The sequence below is a fragment of the Chenopodium album genome, chromosome 9 (genome assembly GCF_948465745.1).
Source record: "Chenopodium album chromosome 9, dcCheAlbu1.1, whole genome shotgun sequence".
NCBI lineage: Eukaryota > Viridiplantae > Streptophyta > Magnoliopsida > Caryophyllales > Amaranthaceae > Chenopodium > Chenopodium album.
The window spans coordinates 47,188,293-47,209,479 of NC_137842.1; the positions used below are offsets into that span (position 1 = coordinate 47,188,293).

The following is a 21,187-nucleotide window of genomic DNA, read 5'->3' on the forward strand; positions in this document are numbered from 1 at the left end:
GCAGATAGCTTGGTTTAAGTCATAAGAATGTTTCCTTTAAATTGTAAATATGTAATGAATCTTGACTGAAATATGAAGTACAAGAAGTATTTATGACTATTTATTTACATATAGGAAAATATAGTATTTTTTTACTTTAATTTAATATTCACTTCGCATTATCCTAAACTTATAGTTAAGAATGTACAACCAAGCAAAGCTTGGTGGAGTCGATGAGCAATTCACCTTTGATCTGAGGTCACAAGTTCGAGCCCCACCTACTGCAAAAAACTTGGGGGTAGCATAGCATCCGACTCGTAATTTTCGGATCCGAATCTGGTCCGTTTATACGGACCTCCGAAATGATCCGAATATTTTTTTATTTTTATTTTATGTAATATCATATACCTATAATTGCTTGTATTGTCATACCAATTAAAATATAAACATAACATATTTAAATTATAAACTAAGTTACATAACAAAATTTTGCTATAAAACAAGCAAATAATTGTCCCAAGTTATAGAGCATATACGCTTATACTCTCGGATTCGGACTCGGGTCGGACTCCATCGGACTTTGAGTAGGGTCCAATTCAAGTCCGATCCACCTCCTATTCGGATTCAGATCTATTTTATCGGATTCAGACTAATTTTAAACGGATTCGAATTGGATTTTTTTTCTTCGAATCGGATCGGATTTGAATCAAACTCGGATTAAATTGCCATCCCCAGGTATAACTAAAAAAAACAGAGAAAGTATAATTTATTCTAATCTAGACTTGAATTATTGCACACTCTATTGACCAAATTCCACTTATACAAGGAGCTTACTAGCTTAGTAATTATCCCGGACCAATGCATATACACTATTATTAGAAAATACATCAGTTCATAGACTTCATACCTCATTATATATTATACAAAGCTCTTCTCAAGATTCCATCACTGCAAGAATTTCTTTTTAGGTACAACAACCTCAAACAGTCAAACCTAAGAAACAAATTATAAGAATTACTCTGTTCATGAATAAATGTTTTACAAGATTAAAATGGTCGTTTATTTTATTTTATTATTTAAAATTTGGTAAAATAATATGATTATGTCAAAAATTGGGTTTTAGAAAGAGGGGATCTCTTCTTTCCCCAGTGCACCTAACCAGAATTGAATTGAAAAGTGCTCTCCTTTTGTTAGGTCAATGCAAGATAAATTGAGTATTCATCATGACCAACTTGGTTGGAGTATTTATCGTTCACCTTCTGTTTTTGGTATACTTGTAACTCTTTTCTTATCATGCTTGTCGATTTATTATTTCTATCTATAATAACTTTAATTACGAATAATATATAAAAAATTTAATCATTAATATTAAAATACTATTATTTAAGACGAATCAAACACAATTACATTTTGTTTTTCTTATTTATGAATCATCAATCCTAATCAAAGTAAAGCAAATAAATCGAGTATAAAAAAATCGGAGGAAGTAAATACGTAGTGTCCAGGTTTGTAACCCTTGCATGTGGATTACCTAGCAATTTTAGTGTATGAGTACAGCTCAGTCAATTGACAAAAGTTGTCACCACTTTAGTAGTTTAGTAACTTCTAATATCGTGCAACATGGTACCAAGTGTCCAAGTATCCTTTCTTAACTAGTTTTGGACTTTTGACTCAATGATCTGTAAATGGTACTTTTTATTAGCAGATAAACAAATGAGTTAAGGAATTTTAGACAATTATTACTAGGACAACTAATGGATTTCGAAATCAACCATATATAAAGTAAAAAATAAAAAACAAAATAAAATAAAAAACAAAATAACCAAAAACAAAATAAAAAAATAAAAAAAAAATAAACAAAAAGGTTAATAGTTTCTGTGGAAAGAATTTGCTTATCCTAAAGTGTATTCATATGTATCAAACTTAACCTCTGCCTTGTGGTACTATAAATCTAATTAATCAAGTTAATAATTTTTTTTTTTTTTTTAATTAGTACTATGCATGACAGCATGAGCCATTAAATTAAAGGTCCTTTCACCTTCACTAAAATCCTTAATGTCATGTTGTATACCATTCCTAAAATTTTTTTTTTTTTTTTGACAAGAACAAAGCGAGATCAATTAATTAAATCAAGGTCTGCCAAAGTAATAATACTCTGGGGTATAGAGTCCGTACATAAGTATTCCGAAGCCCCACCCGTATCCTATCTAGCAATAAAGTGAGCAACGGTATTTCCCGCCCGTCTTACATGAACACAATTAAAACTAACAAAATCAAGACACATCCTAGCAATATCATCATAAAATAAAAACAGAGGAGCAGCACCATCTTGTCTTTGTCTTATAGCCTTCACCACAGAGAGAGAGTCAGCCTCAAGAACCACCTTTGTATATCCCAAATTTCTCGCAATCTCAGTGCCATATCTCGCTGTAGCCGCCTCAACCATCAATGAGTCCCATCTGCACGTAGTTGTTCTCGCAGCCACTGCCAATATTTTGCCAAATTCGTCCCTTATTACCACACCAAAGCACACCCCACCATCCTTTGGCACATAAGCATCAACATTAACCTTTATAAATTCATGAGCAGGTGGCACCCACCCAGCTCTAGAGAAGCTAATTGGAGCATCAATTCTTCCACCAACCTTTGCATTATACGTAGTATAGTCATTGCAAAGTTTAACAAAACCTGTAGCAATCATTACTCCATCCAAATCAGTCCCCCCCTCAAAAATTGCCTTGTTTCGGCAATGCCACGCAGCCCACGCAAGACACATGAACTCTCTTAGCTTGGTTTTGTCGAGCTTCTCTACCAACCAACACATCAGATCCTGGATGGAGGAAGTAGGACCTTCAGAAATTAGTCCCTGCAAGTTGCTATGCTGCCAGATATTCACAGCATGCTGGCAATGAAAAAGAGTATGCAGGATGGTCTCGCGAGCAACTCCACACACCAAACAAACACTAGTAGGACGAATATGCCGAGCATACAATACATCCATTACCCGGCCCCCAAAGAACCTCTACATGCCCTCCATACAAAGTGGCGTAATTTTGGCGGACCCTCAATCTTCCATACTTCCCTCCAGAGCTCATATTCTCTATCCCCGTGCATCAACTCCCAAGTCCTTATCTTACCCATCCTTGCCAACCAATAAGCAGACTTAACCGAGAAAATACCATCTTTGGTTGGCCACCAAAACCTCCTATCACAAGTCCATGAAATCGGCAAAGGAATGTTAATAATGACCCTGCAATCTTCCTCTGAAAAAGTCGCAGCAAGCAGCTCGTAATTCCAGCAATTGTTATCAAAATCAATAAGCTCACACACTCTTAAATCAATGTCATAATATAGGTCAGGCGTCGGAGTAGAGTGAGTATCATCCTCCAATAACCAAGCCTCATCCCAAACTCTAATATCTGACCCATTCCCCACTCTCCATTTCAGTCCCTCCATAAGTACATCTTTCGCCCCCCATATGCTTCTCCATGTGTAACTAGGATCGAAGCCTCTATCCGCCCCACAAAAATCAGAATACTTAAAGTATTTCACCTTTAATATTCTATGTAACAGAGAGTTATCATTCTGACATAAACGCCATCCTTGCTTTGCCAGTAGCGCTTGATTGAAGCAATTTAAATCACGAAAACCCATACCACCCTTTGACTTAGGGAGACAGAGATCCTCCCAACGGTGCCAATGAATTTTCCTATTCGGACCATCGGAGCCCCACCAGAAACGTGCGAGAATTGATTGGATTTCATCAATTAGGCCATTTGGAATTCTGAAAATACTCACATGTAAGTTGGGATTGCTTGTGCCACGGCTTTGATCAACACTTCCTTTCCCGCCCGAGATAACAACTTCTCCTTCCACCCATGTAGCTTCTTCCAAATGCGTTCCTTTAGACAAGTGAAAACGGCCTTCTTAGATTTACCGATAATAGTCGGCAAACCCAAGTACTTCTCGTGTCTATCGACCTCACGGACACCCAAAGCCTCAACAATCAATCGTCTCCTCTCCAGGTCTACACATTTGCTAAAAGCTACTTCTGTCTTACTTATATTCACTTTCTGTCCGGATGCTCTTTCATATCTACTGATTATATCAGCAATTTTAGAGCATTCTTGCAGATTAGCTCTGGTAAACAGTATATTGTCATCCGCAAAAAAAGAGATGAGAAACACGCGGTGCCCCCCTGCAAACACTAACCCCATGGATCAATTTCTCCGAGGCTGCTTTTGAAATTAAAGTGGAAAAAGCTTCAGCACAGATCAAAAACAGATACGGTGACATTGGATCACCCTGTCGGAGTCCTCGGGAAGGAACAATAGACCCTGTAATCTTACCATTATACTTAAACGAGAAGGAGACACTCGTTAAGCATTGCATTATCCGATTAATCCAAGCTACCCGAAAACCCATCTGCAACATAACTTTCTCAATAAACACCCACTCCACTCTATCATAAGCTTTGCTCATATCCAATTTTAACGCCACATTACCATCTCGACCCTCTCCCCTCCTCTTCATAGAATGAAAAATCTCAAAAGCAACCAAAGCATTGTCTGTAATCAACCTTTTAGGTACAAAAGCACTCTGATTTTCCGAAATAATATCACCAAGCATAGACTTTAATTTATTTGCAAGGGTTTTAGAGATGATTTTATAGATCACATTGCATAAACTAATAGGCCTAAATTCAGACATGTTTTTAGGGTCATCACATTTCGGAATAAGAACAATGCAAGTTTTGTTTACCTCTGAGAGATCAATTTCGCCCCGCCACCAAGCTTTCACAAAACTTACGATGTCACCACCAATTCAATAATTCCCCAAAATTTTTGGAAAAAAAGGGCATGCATTCCGTCCGGACCCAGGGCTTTGTTAGGATGCATTTGAAACATAGCCTCTTTAATCTCCTCGGCCGTCGGTTCAGTATCAAGGATATCACCCATGTCTTCTGTCACAACTTTTGAAATTCCCCCCAAAGCCTCGTCCATATTGCTCGGGAATTCTGTGGAAAAAAGGCACCCAAAATATTCAGCAATCACTTTCTTTATGTCTTCCTTCGATGACTTCCACGAACCCTCTTCATCATACAAACCAGCAATCCAATTCTTCTTCTTCCTTTGGCTTGCTTTGTGATGGAAATATTTAGTATTTTTATCTCCATCCCGAAGTTCGTTTGCTCTAGCTCTAGCATGCCAATATGATTCTTCCATCCTATGAAGCTCCTCAATCTCATTTGCAATTTCATGACATAGGTTCAATCGATACGCATCAAGTTGATATCCCTGTACCTCCTTTAATCGATTTTCTGCCTTTTTTATTTTCTTTTTGAGAGCCTCGAAAGTAGTAAATTCAGAAATAGCCATTATAGGCTACTTTGCGAAGGAGCACGTAATGACAGACCTTCGGCCACTCTGGTAATTCTCTCATGAATCGGCCCACTCAAACCGCCATTCCAAGCTGTCGATACTACATTGCTACAGTCCTCCTTCGAGAGCCACATTGCTTCAAATCTGAAAATTTTCTCAACCTTCCTTGACTCATCCTTCTCCCCAAATTTCAGTAAAATTGGGGCATGATCAGAGTAACATAAAGGTAAATGGATAACCTCCGAAGCCGGGAACATAGAGCACCAATCCATCGTTGCAATGTACCTATCCAAACGTTCCCTAACCAAAGTATCAATAGTAGTACCACGCTGCCAGGTAAATACATTTCCCTTATATCCGAGGTCCCTACATTCGCAATCATCGATTGCATCCCGAAAAGCATCAATTTGTCTCTTACCTCGAACAGCCCCACCCTCTTTTTCGTGCATACCTAGGATTTCATTGAAATCCCCAAACATCATTAAAGGAAGAATCGACTCCGCCCTAAGCTTTCTCATTAAATCCCAAGTAAGATGTTTATTCATTGCCTCCGGCCATCCATATATTCCTGCCAACTCCAAAGGGGGTTATTTTCATTATCACACACCTCAGCATAAATATGATGAGTCGAGAAAGACTTAATCATCAAATTTATATCTTTCCACCATAACCCCAATCCCTCCGATCTCCCCTCACCACTTAGACAGATGCCATTAATATAACCACACCTATTTCTTATTAACTCCAAGCGTTTGTCATCAATTTTCGTTTCCATAACAATCACCACATTTGGCCTATCTCTCCAACACCAATCTTGGAGAGCCTTTACTGTTAGTGGGTTGCCAAGCCCATAACAGTTCCAAGCTAGGATTTTCATTGCTCTTCACGGGGTTGGCTTACACCAACCTCCGCTACTTGATTCACAGCCAGCAAATCTGTCAATACACACACATTCTTTGCTTTTTTCTCCTTTCCTTCCCTACTAAGATCATCCAACACCCCTTCCTTTCCCCTATCCTTCCTTTTGTCTCCCACTCTCCCCCCTGACTCTATAGGAGTACTACCTAACGCTCTCGTTTTTTTCTTCATCTTATTAGAAATAGGCCTAACAGTAGATGACACACCAATATTAAAAGTGGGCACATCTCCCCACTCACTTACAGCAACATTTCCCTCCACTTCCATACTATCCTCATTCAACACACTATCACTAATTACCCCTCTGACACACTCCACCTCAGTATCATCTTTCTCCACATTCGAAAACCCCATCATAGCTCCCTCCACCACAGCCTCCTGCCCCTCCCTATCATCCAATAATTTCTCCCTTACAGGAGTCCCCTTCTCCATCATCTCCATCCCAGCAATCTTCGGTATAACATTGGAGTCCTCAACTGATTGTTTCGGGACAAAAGAAAGTTTCTTTGCCACTCGTAATTCCTGGACCTCCGCAGCATCCGACTTCCTCCCCCTCCTTGGTGAAGCTTTTAGCCATGACCCCCACCCGAGGCCATGGTTTTGCAACTCCTCCGGCACCGCCACACAATCTTTTTCATTATGTCCCATAACACCACACAAAAAACAGAAGAAGGGGAGTCTTTCGTATTTGATATTGATCTTAACAATAGCGCCTTCTCTATTTTTTGCATTGATGAAACGTCGCAAAGGTTTACTGACATCCAGTAGTACCTTCACTCTTCTGTTCTTCTCAATACCCAGGACATCTTCCTCAATTTCCAGAATATCCCCCAGCCTACTAGCAATCGCCTTTACATGTCCTTCTGATCGACAATTAAAAGGTAGGTTTTTAAATCGAACCCAAAATGGCGAATGGGTCAAAATCACATCAGTCGGTTGTTCGTCTCCTTTTATCTCGTTCAGGATTAACAAACTCTGTTCAAAACACCATGGACGCCCCAATAGCACCTTCTCTTTGTCCTTCCAATGGAAGAATTGGAAGACAAATAAATTCGAACCAATAGCCCTAATCACAACCTTCCCCTTCATCCCCCAAGATTGGGTAATGGTTCGTTTGAAAGCATCAGTATTAAAACCTCTATCAGTCAATAATCTCCCAACAATCATGAGAGAAACCCTAGCATCATTATCAGATGAATCAACAGTCCCAAAATCAACGAGTTCACCATCCTCCTCCTCAATATTAAGGTTAGCGCATTTAGCAATCAGATCCTCGGCCATAATAGCCGGAGCAATACCACGGCAAACGGTGGTGGTTTGTTCCTTTCTCACGAGGGAGAGCGCCCTTTCTTTCGAGGGAGTGGTTAGTTACCATTCCTAAAATTAGAAGAATACATTATATGGAATGGATTATGGATTAGGAGGAAGTATAAATGGAGGGGTGTGAGACCTGGTGAAATGTCTCACAACTATTAAAAAAATAAAAAGTTACAATGAAGAGAGAGAATGGAGGAGAGAGATAGGAAAAGTAAAAAAGGTAATGCGGGCTCCACTAATACTTTTCAGATATATGTTCACGTGTAAAAATTTTACAGGGGCCACTATCACCGAGTTTATATTTTGTTCCACTTAAACTTCAATTGAATTTTTTTTAGTACCAATGAGACTATATTTTATATCACTAAAAGTGCATTTTGTTCCACTGAAACTCCAGTGGTACTATTTAACGGCTCAATGAGACATTTATAAAATGACGTCTGAAATGCCTACTTTTGCGAGACATAGTTTTATTGTCTCACAACCCTCCGTTTGGAAGCTAAGCCCTCATGGAGGAGCTCAAAATTCTAGTAAATGAAAAGATTAGCTAAGATACTACTAGGCTTTGGATTAATCATTAAGTCGGTATGCGTGTAATTGCATAAAATAGAAAGTATACGCTCAATATTATTGCTACAATACATACAATTATTAATCCCACTCCCGCCTCTCCACTCAATACCGTATCAGTTTTTTTTTTTAAATACATTTATCTAATGCACAACTTTGATTTTAATTACCTTATATCTTGAGTAAGATAATTCACATCTAAATTTCAATTGTATCTTGACAATAATCTCCACTTTTATGTTGAGACTTGAGAGTAATTCAATAGTCAATACAGTAAAATTCAATCGTTCCATGTATTCAACATCATTCTGATTTTCTACAATTTAATTCAATCCGGTTAGACTGAATACTTTACACAATTTCCACCGCTAATCTCCTACAATTGAAAACCACTCTTTTTCAGATCTGTGGCAAAAACATAAAAATTCAAAAAACTTACAGCTGTACTTGCAAAGAAATAAATATTAAGAACTAGTAATATCTGAAGTATTATAAAACAGAGATGTATACAACAACCTATTCCAAGTATCCGGCAATCCAGGCAAACACCAATGGCTACAATCAGCGTAACCCAAAACATTCTCGAATTTCTTCGTAATGTTCTTCCAGTCCATGCTCCTATAAACCGATGGATGTGCATCCATTCGATATGAAGAAAGCTTGGTAATGTTCAAGTAGTTCACCTTTGGATTGTTCATCCCATTTATCATGGTCTCAATGGTATCAACAAGCGACTCTGGGTAGACGGATACATATGATTCATCCATTATTGGTTTTGTTACATTGTAGCACCATTGATTATATTGTCGACTTTTGTGCTCTGCTGAAATACTCCTGAAGTACACAGTTTTCGTGGAGTCTACGTTGTTTTCTATCCATGTAGCCCATGATCTCATTGCCCGTTCGTATGCTAGCTCTAATGGCATTTCCTCTGTTAACTCTCCCTTGTACTCGAACAAATCCCACCTATTGTGTCATGAACAAAATTTAGTGTTAATTTTCATTACAATATATTGTTGTAACATGGGGTGAATACCTGAAAATTAAGAAAATGAGCAAGTCCTAAACCACAAAATTATATATTACCCCATTTAATAATATGTGTAACATTTAGTAAAATTATTGCTACTCTTTCAATTCATTTTTAAGTTATCATTTATTTCTTTTTATTTCTCTCTTCATTACATGCATCTTTATCATTCACTTTAAACACTCACAAACAAATTTAGTCTAGAAGTAAGGATAGTAGGTAAATTAGTCAAAAAAAAAAAAAAAAAAAAAAAAAAAAACTCAAGTGATTTAAAACTTTTGAGATATTAACATTAACATATTAGTTATTTAAAACGCGAATAATGATGTTAATATTTATAAAGAAAAATTAGAAAAACGATGCAATATATTTTTTCCAATATTTAAGTAATGGAATAGTTATTATTTATTTATTTATTTTTTTTTTTGTAAATTTGAGTAGGGAGGAGCACTAGACACACACCCGCGCACGCTCATCTATAGCATCTCCCATATGAAGAAAAAAAAAAGTCCACTTATTGAAAATTAAACAAAAATAATTCCAGTTAATAAAAAAATAAGGTGGGAAGAACAAATCCTAAAGTACTGAGTATCAAGAGTATAAAGGTATGGGATACGTACGATTTCATTTTACCGGTATGAGACCACCAGTGACCGGAGTTGAAAACCATAATATCAGCACCCAGCCAATCTTTAGAATTGGGTGAAAGCTTGTCAAGAACAAGAACATTTTTGCCACTTTTGTGCTTTGTATCAAAATCAACTAAAAATGGGCTCCAGTAAAACTCAAAGGTGAAATTATAATCCTGCATTGGAAATGAAGAAAGCAACATGAATTGAACAAAGATTCCTTACCAAAATAAACAGGACATAATTAACCCAACAAAATAAATTAAAGTAGAAAATATAATAATTATATAAATACCTTTGCTTTAAGAACTTTATACACTACTTGGTTGGCATGTACTTCAACTCTATAAGATGGAATTGAAGTGTAAAGAAGGCAAGCAAGTGACTCCCACATGTTCCTGTTTAATGAATCACCTGATATCACCATTCTCTTGTTTCTCAGCCTTTCTAACATGTCTGTTCCATTGAATCTGCCATAAGTAATTCAAATAAATGTTAATTAATTTTTTTTTTTCCTCAAGGACAAACATAAATTCATTTTTCCCAAACATATGTAGATGGTGAGATTCGAACTTGTGATTTCAAAGTTATTAGCTGACTTCCCACCATCCCGACCAAACATGCTGAGCAGGTTTTGTTAACTATTTTTGAGAAGAAGAAAATCCCTTGAAGCTCGAACTTATAATCTTAAAGTCATAAGTAAATAAGTTCCTCACCATCCCCACCGAGGATGCTTAGTTTAGTTAATGTTTTTAAATGATAGAAGTAAAAATTAGATATTGGCTTGGTACAATTTGTATAAGTGAAAACTAAAACACTTACAATGGTATATCACAATTGTTAGCTTCCCATCTCCATTTCTCGTACTCGAAATCGGGCCTTCCGTTTACTCGACAACTCATCTTCTCTTCAAGGAAAGGACACTTGATCGAATCATAAGTAGGAGTTTCATCCGGGTTATAAACCCATTGCCCATCAAACATGTTACACTTCTTCTCGGTTTGGTTCATCGGAGTCGTCACGTTTTCGATGGCGATAACTTGATCATTCATCGTAGGGGTAAGAACGGTAGCGTTTGAGACATCGATAGGATTAGTAGTGGTAAAATTTGAAGGGTCCAAAGTATTGATAATTTCATCAGTTGGCGAATCTAGCATTTTAAAAGGACCAAATTGTAGCATAGCATTTCTAGCAGCTAAAAGACTTGTGTTTTGGTGGCTTTTATCAAGGATAAGGAGTATAAGAAGGCAACCAACAAAGGTTCCTAGTGAGAAGAGCTTCCATGTTTCATTAATGGAGGATTTCAACTCCATATTTGTGTTTTGTTGTTTTATTTTGTGTTTTGGAAATATAAAAGTTGGTTCACTATTTCATAGGATTTGGAACTTAAAAGAGTATGTTCGAAGTAGGTTGGTTTTGTGTAAATAAGAATTATTTATGCTATTTCTTTTAAGTTAATGTATATTATATGATTTAGCTTTTGCATTTTCTATGTATTGCACAGTATGATTAAGCATATGCGTATACATGTGTGGAGCATAAATATTAATAATAATTACAAATCTTTTTGAACCTGAAAAAAATAATAATTAGCACTGACATTATGGTCATTATTTTCATTGAATAAAGTACTGTAGTCTTTACCTGCTTAAACGGCAACTAAAGCATTCTTTGGTGGGGTGGGGTATTATTACTGTGTTGTCTGTAATTCTGTATTAACAAAACATAGCCCACTAAGTACAGACCCTTTGTAGAATCACCTTTCCCCCACAAAAAAATTATTGATTTGCTTATTAGAGGTTTTTCGGAGGATTTAGGAAGAATCATACACTGCATATAATAGTTTGGGAAAGAGTTTAAGATTTAATTGATGAGGCAGATCTATCCTGCTTTTTATAGATACACAGATTTCCAAGATGTTAACTTGGCTAGAACATTTTGATAGATGAAGTTGACCTTAACTTTGGTGGTAGGAAAGCCAAGGTAAGGGCTGAGATCTTCAGTTTCTTTGATGCTTAAGGCATCACAATTAACAACACAATTTTCTATCCTATAAAAAAGTGTTTTTAGGAAATGCACCTTACTCTTGCATAGCTAATGGACTCACCAGACAAGCTACAAAAATTGGTCAAGAATTTCTGTCATGGCAAGGGTATTCTCAAAGGATGTATCACCAAAGAGTAGGATATCATCCGCAAACAAAAAATGAGATATAGGAGTACTGGTGCTTCTACCCATACGGAAAAGTCCACAAATTGTTATCGGTTATTTGGATGGTATACTATAAGAGGAGGTGTGAATTGTAGTATGTTCCTTAGTGCCTTATTTTTGCAGAATATAAAACGGTTGACATTAGGAAGTTAGACAATGCAAAGCGGATTTTACGCTACGAGAAAAACCTTTGAAGGCCCAACTGGAAGTAAAACCTACCTCGACCCTATCTACCAGGGATTTTCAACACAAATAATTCATTATAATAGGGCAACACATCACCTAGTTACAACCTATTATACAAAGACCTTTCTTACAAGTTCCTATCCGGTACTTGCTACACTCACAAGCTCTTACCCGGAAACTTGCTACTCAATAGGACCCTATCCTACCCGACCTAAATCAGAGACTTAGATTCACACGGCACTCCTAGAGTGCTCTCACTTGGCTTTGAAGGAAATATGTATTCGATAAATGCAATTACTAGATATATCAAGTATCACTATTTTGGAGATAATAAGTCCATTCTTTTGGGTCGTCATTGTCTGTTGCTAGATTATGATCAATGATCTTTGTGCTAGTCAAATAGTCCAAAGCCCACTAGAATGGATCCTATGAAGTCACACAACAAGGGTATTGGGTTAAATAAGTAAGAGACCCATTAATGGGCCTCATGAGAATATGACAGTTCATGAATGGAGTTGGGCTAGAGTAGTTAGATTAGAGTTAGGTATTTGGGCTTGACATGGACTCTTATTTGGAGATATGATCTATAAATAAGATTCATACCTATGGTTGCATTAATTCACAATTAACTTACAGTAAATTGTGAAACAAGGCAACCAATCCCAAAAACCCTAAGCTCCCTCTCTCTCTCTTTCTCTCTCTCACTCTTACGCACGCCCTCCCCACTCACGTACTGTAGGGAATTATAGGTACTACGCAGCGGAAAAACATGAATCATATTCATACAGTACCTAATCCCAAGATCTAATGCATAACACATAAAGAACATATAATCGTACCTTTGAAGCGTGATTCCACGTGCGATCGAGCAAGAACAATGGGAGCTGAGATAAAGAACCCCAAACGTGATTCTTCTACTTAGTCCCCGGGCATGGATTAAACCTCCATTAATGCTAGTTAGTTGTGACTGAACACTTCAATCAACCTTCAACGGAGATTTGAGCCACGAACACACCACAACACCACCCACGCGCCACCACACGCGCTACCCAAGGAGGAGGGCCGTACGGACAGGGAGGAGAGAGAGAGAGGGATGAGTAGAGAGAGAGAGAGAGAGTTAGGGTTTTTGGGAAACCTGGTTGCTTGTATGACAATTCACTGTATGTCAATTGTTGTCTCTTCCAACCCTAGGCATGGTTTATATTTATAGATCATATCTAGAAATAAAACCATGTCAAGTCCAAAACCCATTAGACTCTTCTAATTATCCAAGCCCAATTATCAATATGGTATGTCATGAACTCATGAGGCCCAATAATGGGCCTCTAACTTGTTTAACCCAATACTCTTATGTGTGACCTTGTAGGATCCATTCTATTAGGCTTTGGGCCATTAAGCTAGCCCAAAGATCAATTTTCATATCTAGCACCAAACATTGACAACCCTATAGAATGAACTTATTATCTCCATAATAGTGATCCTTGATATATCTAGTAATTGCACTTATCGAAGACACAACTCCTTTAATCTCCCACTTGTCTGAGACAAGTGCGCAATATTCAAATTCCTTAAGTCAATGTGTGTCGATTTGATAATATGATTGCATCTCATGTCGTGATCATATTAGTCTACAAATCTTATCTTGAAATACTGAGTGAGATTCACAGAACAAATGATTACTATGTAATACATTTGAGCACGGCCATGCATTTTCTGGATTCTCCCTCTTCAAGGGGCCAAGACACAAAACTAATTAAATAGGTAGACTCAATCCAATCTTGTGGCAACCAAAGCTCCCACTCAACTCATGAAGTAACCGGGAAACACCCTTTATAATCCCCAGTTACGGCTGGACGTTTGAGTGTACCACAGCTAAATCAATCATTGAATGGAATCGGTGTTCCACTCATGTCAAAGGAATCCACTAATATATCCGGAAGTTCTATACTTGAAATTCAAAGTAGGTCTATAGTTCGATCATACATCATTCATGCATATCCATGTAATTGACCGAGCTTCACTACGCTCCTATAGCCCATAAAACTGCGCTATCCAATCAATCTTACATGCTAGTCCATGAAATGAAATCATTTATGTCCAGTTTAATGATTCTGAACTAGGAACTTAAATAATATATGAATTTAGTTCACTTGTGGGGTTTCATTCACCAGGTCATCAACCTGATGAGCCCATCAATTCATAATTATTTTGGACATTTTATTTAATCTTGAAACCACGATTAAATAAGATTGAAACTTTGTTTCAATTGATAAACATAATTCTGCAAATGAATGTATTACATATGTAACTTGTTTTTCTCCAAAAACAAATACAACTTCTAATTATATTATTTGCCTCAATCCAGTTTCATTAGCATGTTTCCCATGCTTTGGAAATGGAAGGGGTTTATTAAGTAGAGTTCATGAGACATTCTCATAAACATGAACTTTGCAATTTCTAAATCTTATAATCATTTTCATCTCCATACACTAAGAATTTTCCTTCGCCCTTTCGCAAGGAACTCTAGAATTTCTAATTTGTATTCCAATGTTATATTGGATTTTGATTGAAATCTATCATCACTTGTTCAAAAATGAGTATATTCCACGACATGCATGATGCATCCTTTGCATATTGCATGAGGATCATCACTCAACACCTTAATTTCATCAATCTTTCTCAAAGTATTGAATCATTAAGCAATGTGCCATGTTACATGGGATTGAAACTCCTTTCAATATAATGTTGAACCTTATACGAATCTTATCAATATAAGCTTCTTAACCAAACTCAAACATCAATCAAAACTTATCTCTATAGATTTTGAATCCCAAATGTACTCATCATTCTCTTCAAGGTTTTTCATACAAAATGTAAACCCACCACTTGACTCTTCAAGCAATGAATAATTTGCTCTTTATACTAGACCAAGAAGACTTCATAGCTCCCACTAAACATCTTGTACACACAAGACCTTTTCTTCATTTTACGAGAACAACAAACGATTTGATTTACTCACAAAATCAAGAACACTAACTCCATTATGCTATGCATCCCTAGGATTATTGGATCTTTAAACTTTTGATTATATTGTATCATATACAAATATTCTTTCATGAACAATTTCAAGAAAGTATTTTGAAATCCATCTACCAAATCTTATAAGGTAGAAATCACTGAAACATCTTTAATAGATCTTTGCAACGTGACTAATGTAAATTTTTCATCGTAGTCATAGTCATACTATGAATTAGTTGAATCCTTTAATATGTCTTTGCTTTAGCTAGAAAACATTTTTCTTTCTTGTCTGTTTTGCTTATAATGGGTCTCACCCAATTAGGCAAATTATTTAAGTGTCATACACTTGCTTACAGATTTAGAATCTATTTCAGATTTCCTGGTTTTTAAACCACTTGGAGTCATAACTTGTCAAATCATATTTATTACTTGCATAATCATCATGTTCCAAAATGAATATTTTAGAACTCTTAATCAATATGAAATCATATTTCTTTGACTAAGTTTTACATATGCTAGTCATCATTGTGGGTTTTGATGCAACAATTGAAACTTATACAACAACTTTGTTTAGTTTCAATGAGAAATGACAATTGAGGATGTGCACTTGGAATGTACTACCTTCGACACATGGTTATTATTCCCATTACACTTAATGAGACCATGCGTTGTCACTTGTAATATGAGGTAAATCATTCTCATATTGTTGCTTTGATTCGATTACTTCTCAAATTTCTTCAAGATTTTCGAATTCACTTTTCTTGAACTCTTTCAAGGCTCTTGAACTTTTCAAGATTCTTATACTCCCACTTCCCTTTTGAGGAGGAATATTTAGCATAGGGTGAACCAACCATGGTTTGAGCCATGTTTGTTTGTTGCTTTTTTCGAACTCTTTCGAGATTTATACTACTCCCACTTGACCTTTTGGAACAATTTCCATAAGGGCACCTACTTGAGCAACAAACATTTTGTGCTAAGTATGATTTGTGTAGTAGTACCCCGTGCTCTGTATAGGAATTGATCGTGCATTAAACGATTTAATACATCTCTTATTCCTTGCTTTGTAGAAAGACTTAATAATAACTTTTCTTATCCATATCACATATGAAGCCTTTGCTACAATTTGATTTGACCTATGTAGTTTGTTTATTTTTGTATTCTTACAAGTATATCCCTTGAACAATGGTTGGAAGATAGGTAATTTACATCCATTATCAAAATGTATCTCATATAGATTGATAGCTCCTTTCATAAACACTTCACAAGGTTTTCTTTCGGAGTTTGTCGTAAAACGATTTCACGACTCTTGGATGTTCATCAAGGTCTTGACTTTAATTCTCATTATTACGATCATATCGCAATATTTTTAATGTGTTGCCAAGTATATGTCTTGACTTAAATTTTCACAATTACAATCATATTGTAATGTAATCATTATCTTGTCAAGTTGATACTGAACTTCATACTGAACATTTTGAACTTTTCAAAATTTTCACTTCCATGCTTCAAGTAAGCATAAATAGTGATCATATCACAAATGAAGTTTTATTGTGCGTCTCTAGTCTTTAAACCTTTGGTTTTCTTACATCAATATGTATTCGACCTTGAGTTCACATCATCATTTCTCTAAATGGTGATTTTGTCAAAATTTCAAATTAGAATGATAATTACATATATCAATGGATTCATAATCTAATGATATTGAAAGTCCATCCCTTTGGATCTTTCGCATGCAATGTTCATTTTTGTTCGAATTATTTGACATTTTAGAGACAATTCATTTATAGAAATGGTTCAATTATTTCTATCATATAGAACTTTGAACCTATTTAGCAACTCAAAACACATTATGACTCAATGAAGCATAGAATAACATTTATTCCACGTTTTTGAATCTTCGATGCTTAGTCAGTACTAACATTGAATGGTGTTTTGATGATGGCAAGAATGAATAACATTTATTTAATTCTAGCTAATAACAAGGTAAGGTGAAATATAGGTTCTACTTGTAAAGTTGTAACTTTTGCTTCCAGACTTGTAGATTCTACTTGTGAAGTAGCAACATTTGCTTCTAAACTTGTAGATTTATTTCTCTTTTAGCCATAACTTCTTCCTTTAGTTCAACCACATTGTGTAATGAGTGATCTAACAAGACATCATATGTCCAAGAAGTAGCAATATGCTAAATCAATTTCTATAATACACTTCTTAAATTTGGGACATTTCCATTCTTTTACCTTCCAACTATATGAGGTAGTTTCTAATCAATTGGAATTGGACCATTTAATTTGAAACATTTGCTGTTCATAACAACTTTTAGCATGTGAGTAGTTCTAGGTTTGAGAAGTAGCAACTTGTTTGCATTTCTTGGCCTATAACTTCTTAATGCAATCCTCATATATTCGTAAACCTTTCCTATTTTAGCCACTTAGAACACTTCTCTTAGGTTCAAAATGATGCTTTGTTTAACTACTTTAAGCACTATTCATGATTTTGCTAAGTCTATTCAATGATTATTTATAATAGAGTTTAATAAACTATTTAACTCTTATATAAAGTGGATGAATAATAGCGTCATTTGATCAACTTTTGATCATAGAGATTTCCAATTACTTTCTTATATTCAATCATATTGAAGATAAGAGATTTTATTGGACTTTTATACTTGTCTTTTAGAGGGTTTGTACCTCCCATCTCATCATATCCCTTGAAACACTTTTCAAAATGAAGATGTGTTGGCATTTTACTCAAACATTTTGAATAAAACCAACTTTAGACATGTGACATGGATTTCTAAAACTTGCCTTTTAGAACCATCTTAGCAAAATTGGAATATAGTTTTATGGATTATCTTTTAACCTTTTGAGAACATTTCTCCACTTTATTTTCAATCGAGGAGATTATATATAATAATAAAATTAGAACGACATGTTACTTATAAGTAAACACAAAATTCAATTATGTTTAATAAAATTTAAAGTACCTTAAGCGATTTTAAAACTGGTAACTTTAAAGCATTTATTCAATTTTAATTGATCCCTATTGAATAAAATGATTCCAAGATCCTTTATTTGTGCAATGATTGACCGGACTTTGGCCCTACCATCAACCATTACATTTTCAAGGTGAGTAAACTCTTTACAGATTACAACTCTTTGAAATTCTTGGTTGAATAATTAACCATCACATGTTTAATTATTACCCTCAGCTTCAAGGTTCTAAACTCTTTAGGTAACCTTGTTGAGTATAACCAATCAAAAGTGTAAAATTTTTTTTACCCCCACTCCCCTAAGATATAATATGACACCCTACTTTGGCATGACCCATCATAAATATCGAAGGTTTCATCGGGTTTTTGATTGGAAAAGCAATCTCAATATTACTGGGACCTAGATTTATTATGTTGTGATTAAATAGTGAACTCTAGCGCATCATCACAAAACATCAATAAAATCTAACATGTATAATAAACTGAATGCATAAACAAGACATAGCATGACCCCTAATCCTAAGAAAACTAATAAAGTAAATGCTCCCACTTGAACCTTCATGGATCTCATCCATCTTGCTCCTTTGGGCCTTCACTCCATGGATTTCTTGGATTAACTGCAACCTGTAATTTTACTCCACTAGTAGAAAAAGGCTCATTTACGTCACCATATTTTCGTCACTCATTCTAAAGAACGAAGCAAATGTATATTTTTTTATCATCCTTTATAGTTATTTGCGTCTCTTGTTATTGAAGAAGCGACGCAAAAGTCAAGTGTATGTCAGCTTTCTATCATTTGCGTCGCTCTTATTTATTGAAGCGACGCATATAATAACCTTATTTGCGTCACTCATTTATTGACAAGCGACGCAAATAAGGGAGTGAATAAATTGTGTCACTCTTTTAATAAATGAGCGACGTAAATGACTCTGTTGCATTTAGGTTATTCATTCTGCGCTTTTTGACCTTAGCTTTTCACGCCTACCTTTCACTAATTCACTAAACAAAAAGAAAAAAACAGAGTTGCTTCCAGTGAATTTCTACAGAAAAACACCCACAAATTCGACCCTGAAATCCAACAAATTCGCCCAAAAAACTGCAATTCCCCAGCAAATTCAACATCCAAAATCGCAATCAAGTTCAACACCCATAATCGGCAGCAAATCCGAGCAATTTCGAGCAAAAATTTAGACCAAAAACCCTAAGTAATTCGAACCCTTAAACCCCAGAAAAATTGATTGTTTCCGACCAAAAATCCCCCATTTCGAGCAAAAAATGTACTCAATTCCATACGAATTCGAACCCTAGAAACCCCAAAAAATTCAATTAAAAATCCTGGCTAAAATATTCGAGCAATAACTGAAATTTTCGAGTGGAAAAATCGCTTAATTTCTCCCCAAAAAACCCGAGGAAGTTCAAGCAAATTACAGCAACAACAATTGAAGTTCGATTTCGGCTCGACATTGTTGAATTTTTGAAGTCAATTTCACCTAAGGTAAGATTGCTTCTATTTATGTTCAATCTTTTCATGGTAGATAGAATGTAGCATTTTACTTGAACAATGACTTAGTTTAATTTCAGGTTTAGTGTTAGTTCATTAATTAGAAAATATATGGCAGATTTAATTGAATTTTTATAATTGAATTCAAAGCTTTAATATATTCACCTGCATGTTTTCAGCTAGTACATTTAGTCCGTAGATTTTTACAGTTGCTGTTTTGCAATATACTATTGGTTTGCAGCTGCATCTTTGAACTGCTGGTTTGCATCTTTGAACATTCATTGTTTTTTCTTTAATTTTATGGGTCATGTGACATCTATGATTCTTTGAATGTCTTATTAAAATTATTTTTTATCATTTAATTTTTTTGTAGGCATCATCATAATGGGCGATGGGAAGCACGAATTGGGCGCGTTTATGAGAACAAGTACCTATACTTAGGCACTTTCAGTAATGTCTTGAACTCTATTTCTCTCGTGCTCGCTCTTGTTCTATGAGATTTAGGATCACGAGCACACACGCAAATACGTGTTCAGACAAAGTGATTATCATAATCACAGGGACAAAGATACTTAATATTTGGACTGACCCTTTTGGTTTGGTCACTTTCTGTGATCATCATATATAGTATATGTTGTATGTATTCCTGTCCACTATAAACAATAAGATATAAAGGAAAGGGGGTGAGTACGGTACAAGTAGATCTGCCATTAATTAAAAAATTGCTCCTACGGACTCACATGGCGTCACGTGAGTCAAATATTGTGAATAACTTTTAGGAATGGGTTGCTTGATTTGATTTTATGAAGAAAAATATTAGTATGATTAATTAATTAGGTAGGGTTTTAGTGAAAATTATGATCCACTAAGATTCCTGCTCTTTGCTTGAACCCCGTCACACCTGACTATTACATATGCAGTTATGCACCCCCACCTTTACTTATAAAGATATGTAATAAAGTCAAATTTGATCAGAAAAGAAAATAAAAAGAGGATTAAAGAATAAAATCAATCTTATGAAAATAAATTTGAGATTTACTGGAATTTTCGGTAGGCCCTTAATTCTGTCTTTCTTTATATAGGGGATGATCTAGAGTAGTTGAGAAATTAGTTTTATGAGAAATTAAGATGAGGACTAAAATTTTAAGGAAGCAATATACTACTGGTTTGCAGCTGCATCTTTGAGCTGCTGGTTTGCATCTTAGAGCTGCTGATTTGTACAACATTTAACTTTGATGGCAATAAAACATTAGCTTTGCAGCTGTTATAGGGTTGTTAATTCATTGGACTGAAAATTTCACATACTTTAGGCGACAAAAAAGGTATTTCCCATCTGTTGGACCTAGCTAAGGTGACCTTCAATCAGTCATCAAGTTAAAAAAACTACAAATCAATATTCCATCCATTAAACAACCACCTTGTTCAACCCTTAATTAAAAAAAAAAAAGTTTCAAAATA

At 35.6% G+C, this 21,187-nt stretch overlaps 4 protein-coding genes across 4 annotated transcripts; all 4 read right to left on the reverse strand.

Moving 5' to 3' along the window:
• Nucleotides 1–2,182: 2,182 nt before the first annotated feature.
• On the reverse strand, nucleotides 2,183–2,980 carry LOC145557671 (uncharacterized). Its single transcript, XM_081618846.1, has one exon. The coding sequence runs from the start codon at nucleotides 2,978–2,980 to the stop codon at nucleotides 2,183–2,185; it is 798 nt and encodes a 265-aa protein (XP_081474972.1).
• A 2,376-nt stretch (nucleotides 2,981–5,356) lies between these two features.
• On the reverse strand, nucleotides 5,357–5,905 carry LOC145557672 (uncharacterized). The gene has a single exon (XM_081618847.1). It carries the CDS (start codon nucleotides 5,903–5,905, stop codon nucleotides 5,357–5,359), a length of 549 nt encoding a protein of 182 aa, XP_081474973.1.
• A 328-nt stretch (nucleotides 5,906–6,233) lies between these two features.
• On the reverse strand, nucleotides 6,234–7,559 carry LOC145557673 (uncharacterized). Its single transcript, XM_081618849.1, has one exon. It carries the CDS (start codon nucleotides 7,557–7,559, stop codon nucleotides 6,234–6,236), a length of 1,326 nt encoding a protein of 441 aa, XP_081474975.1.
• Nucleotides 7,560–8,560: 1,001 nt separating this feature from the next.
• On the reverse strand, nucleotides 8,561–11,239 carry LOC145559805 (protein PMR5-like). Its single transcript, XM_081621101.1, has 4 exons — nucleotides 10,647–11,239; nucleotides 10,120–10,294; nucleotides 9,816–10,000; nucleotides 8,561–9,131 (listed from the first exon to the last, which is right to left on the reverse strand). Exons 1-4 carry the CDS (start codon nucleotides 11,135–11,137, stop codon nucleotides 8,630–8,632), a joined length of 1,353 nt encoding a protein of 450 aa, XP_081477227.1. The 5' UTR covers nucleotides 11,138–11,239; the 3' UTR covers nucleotides 8,561–8,629.
• Nucleotides 11,240–21,187: the final 9,948 nt, after the last annotated feature.

Coding starts and splice junctions, on each gene's coding strand:
- LOC145557672 (XM_081618847.1), bottom strand. CDS start 5,905: ATGAATAAACATCTTACTTGGGATTTAATGAGAAAGCTTAGGGCGGAG.
- LOC145557673 (XM_081618849.1), bottom strand. CDS start 7,559: ATGGCCGAGGATCTGATTGCTAAATGCGCTAACCTTAATATTGAGGAG.
- LOC145557671 (XM_081618846.1), bottom strand. CDS start 2,980: ATGGATGTATTGTATGCTCGGCATATTCGTCCTACTAGTGTTTGTTTG.
- LOC145559805 (XM_081621101.1), bottom strand. CDS start 11,137: ATGGAGTTGAAATCCTCCATTAATGAAACATGGAAGCTCTTCTCACTA. Junction 10,001..10,119: donor ATAAAGTTCTTAAAGCAAAG/GTATTTATATAA, acceptor TTTCCAATGCAG/GATTATAATTTCACCTTTGA. Junction 9,132..9,815: donor CATACCGGTAAAATGAAATC/GTACGTATCCCA, acceptor ATGACACAATAG/GTGGGATTTGTTCGAGTACA.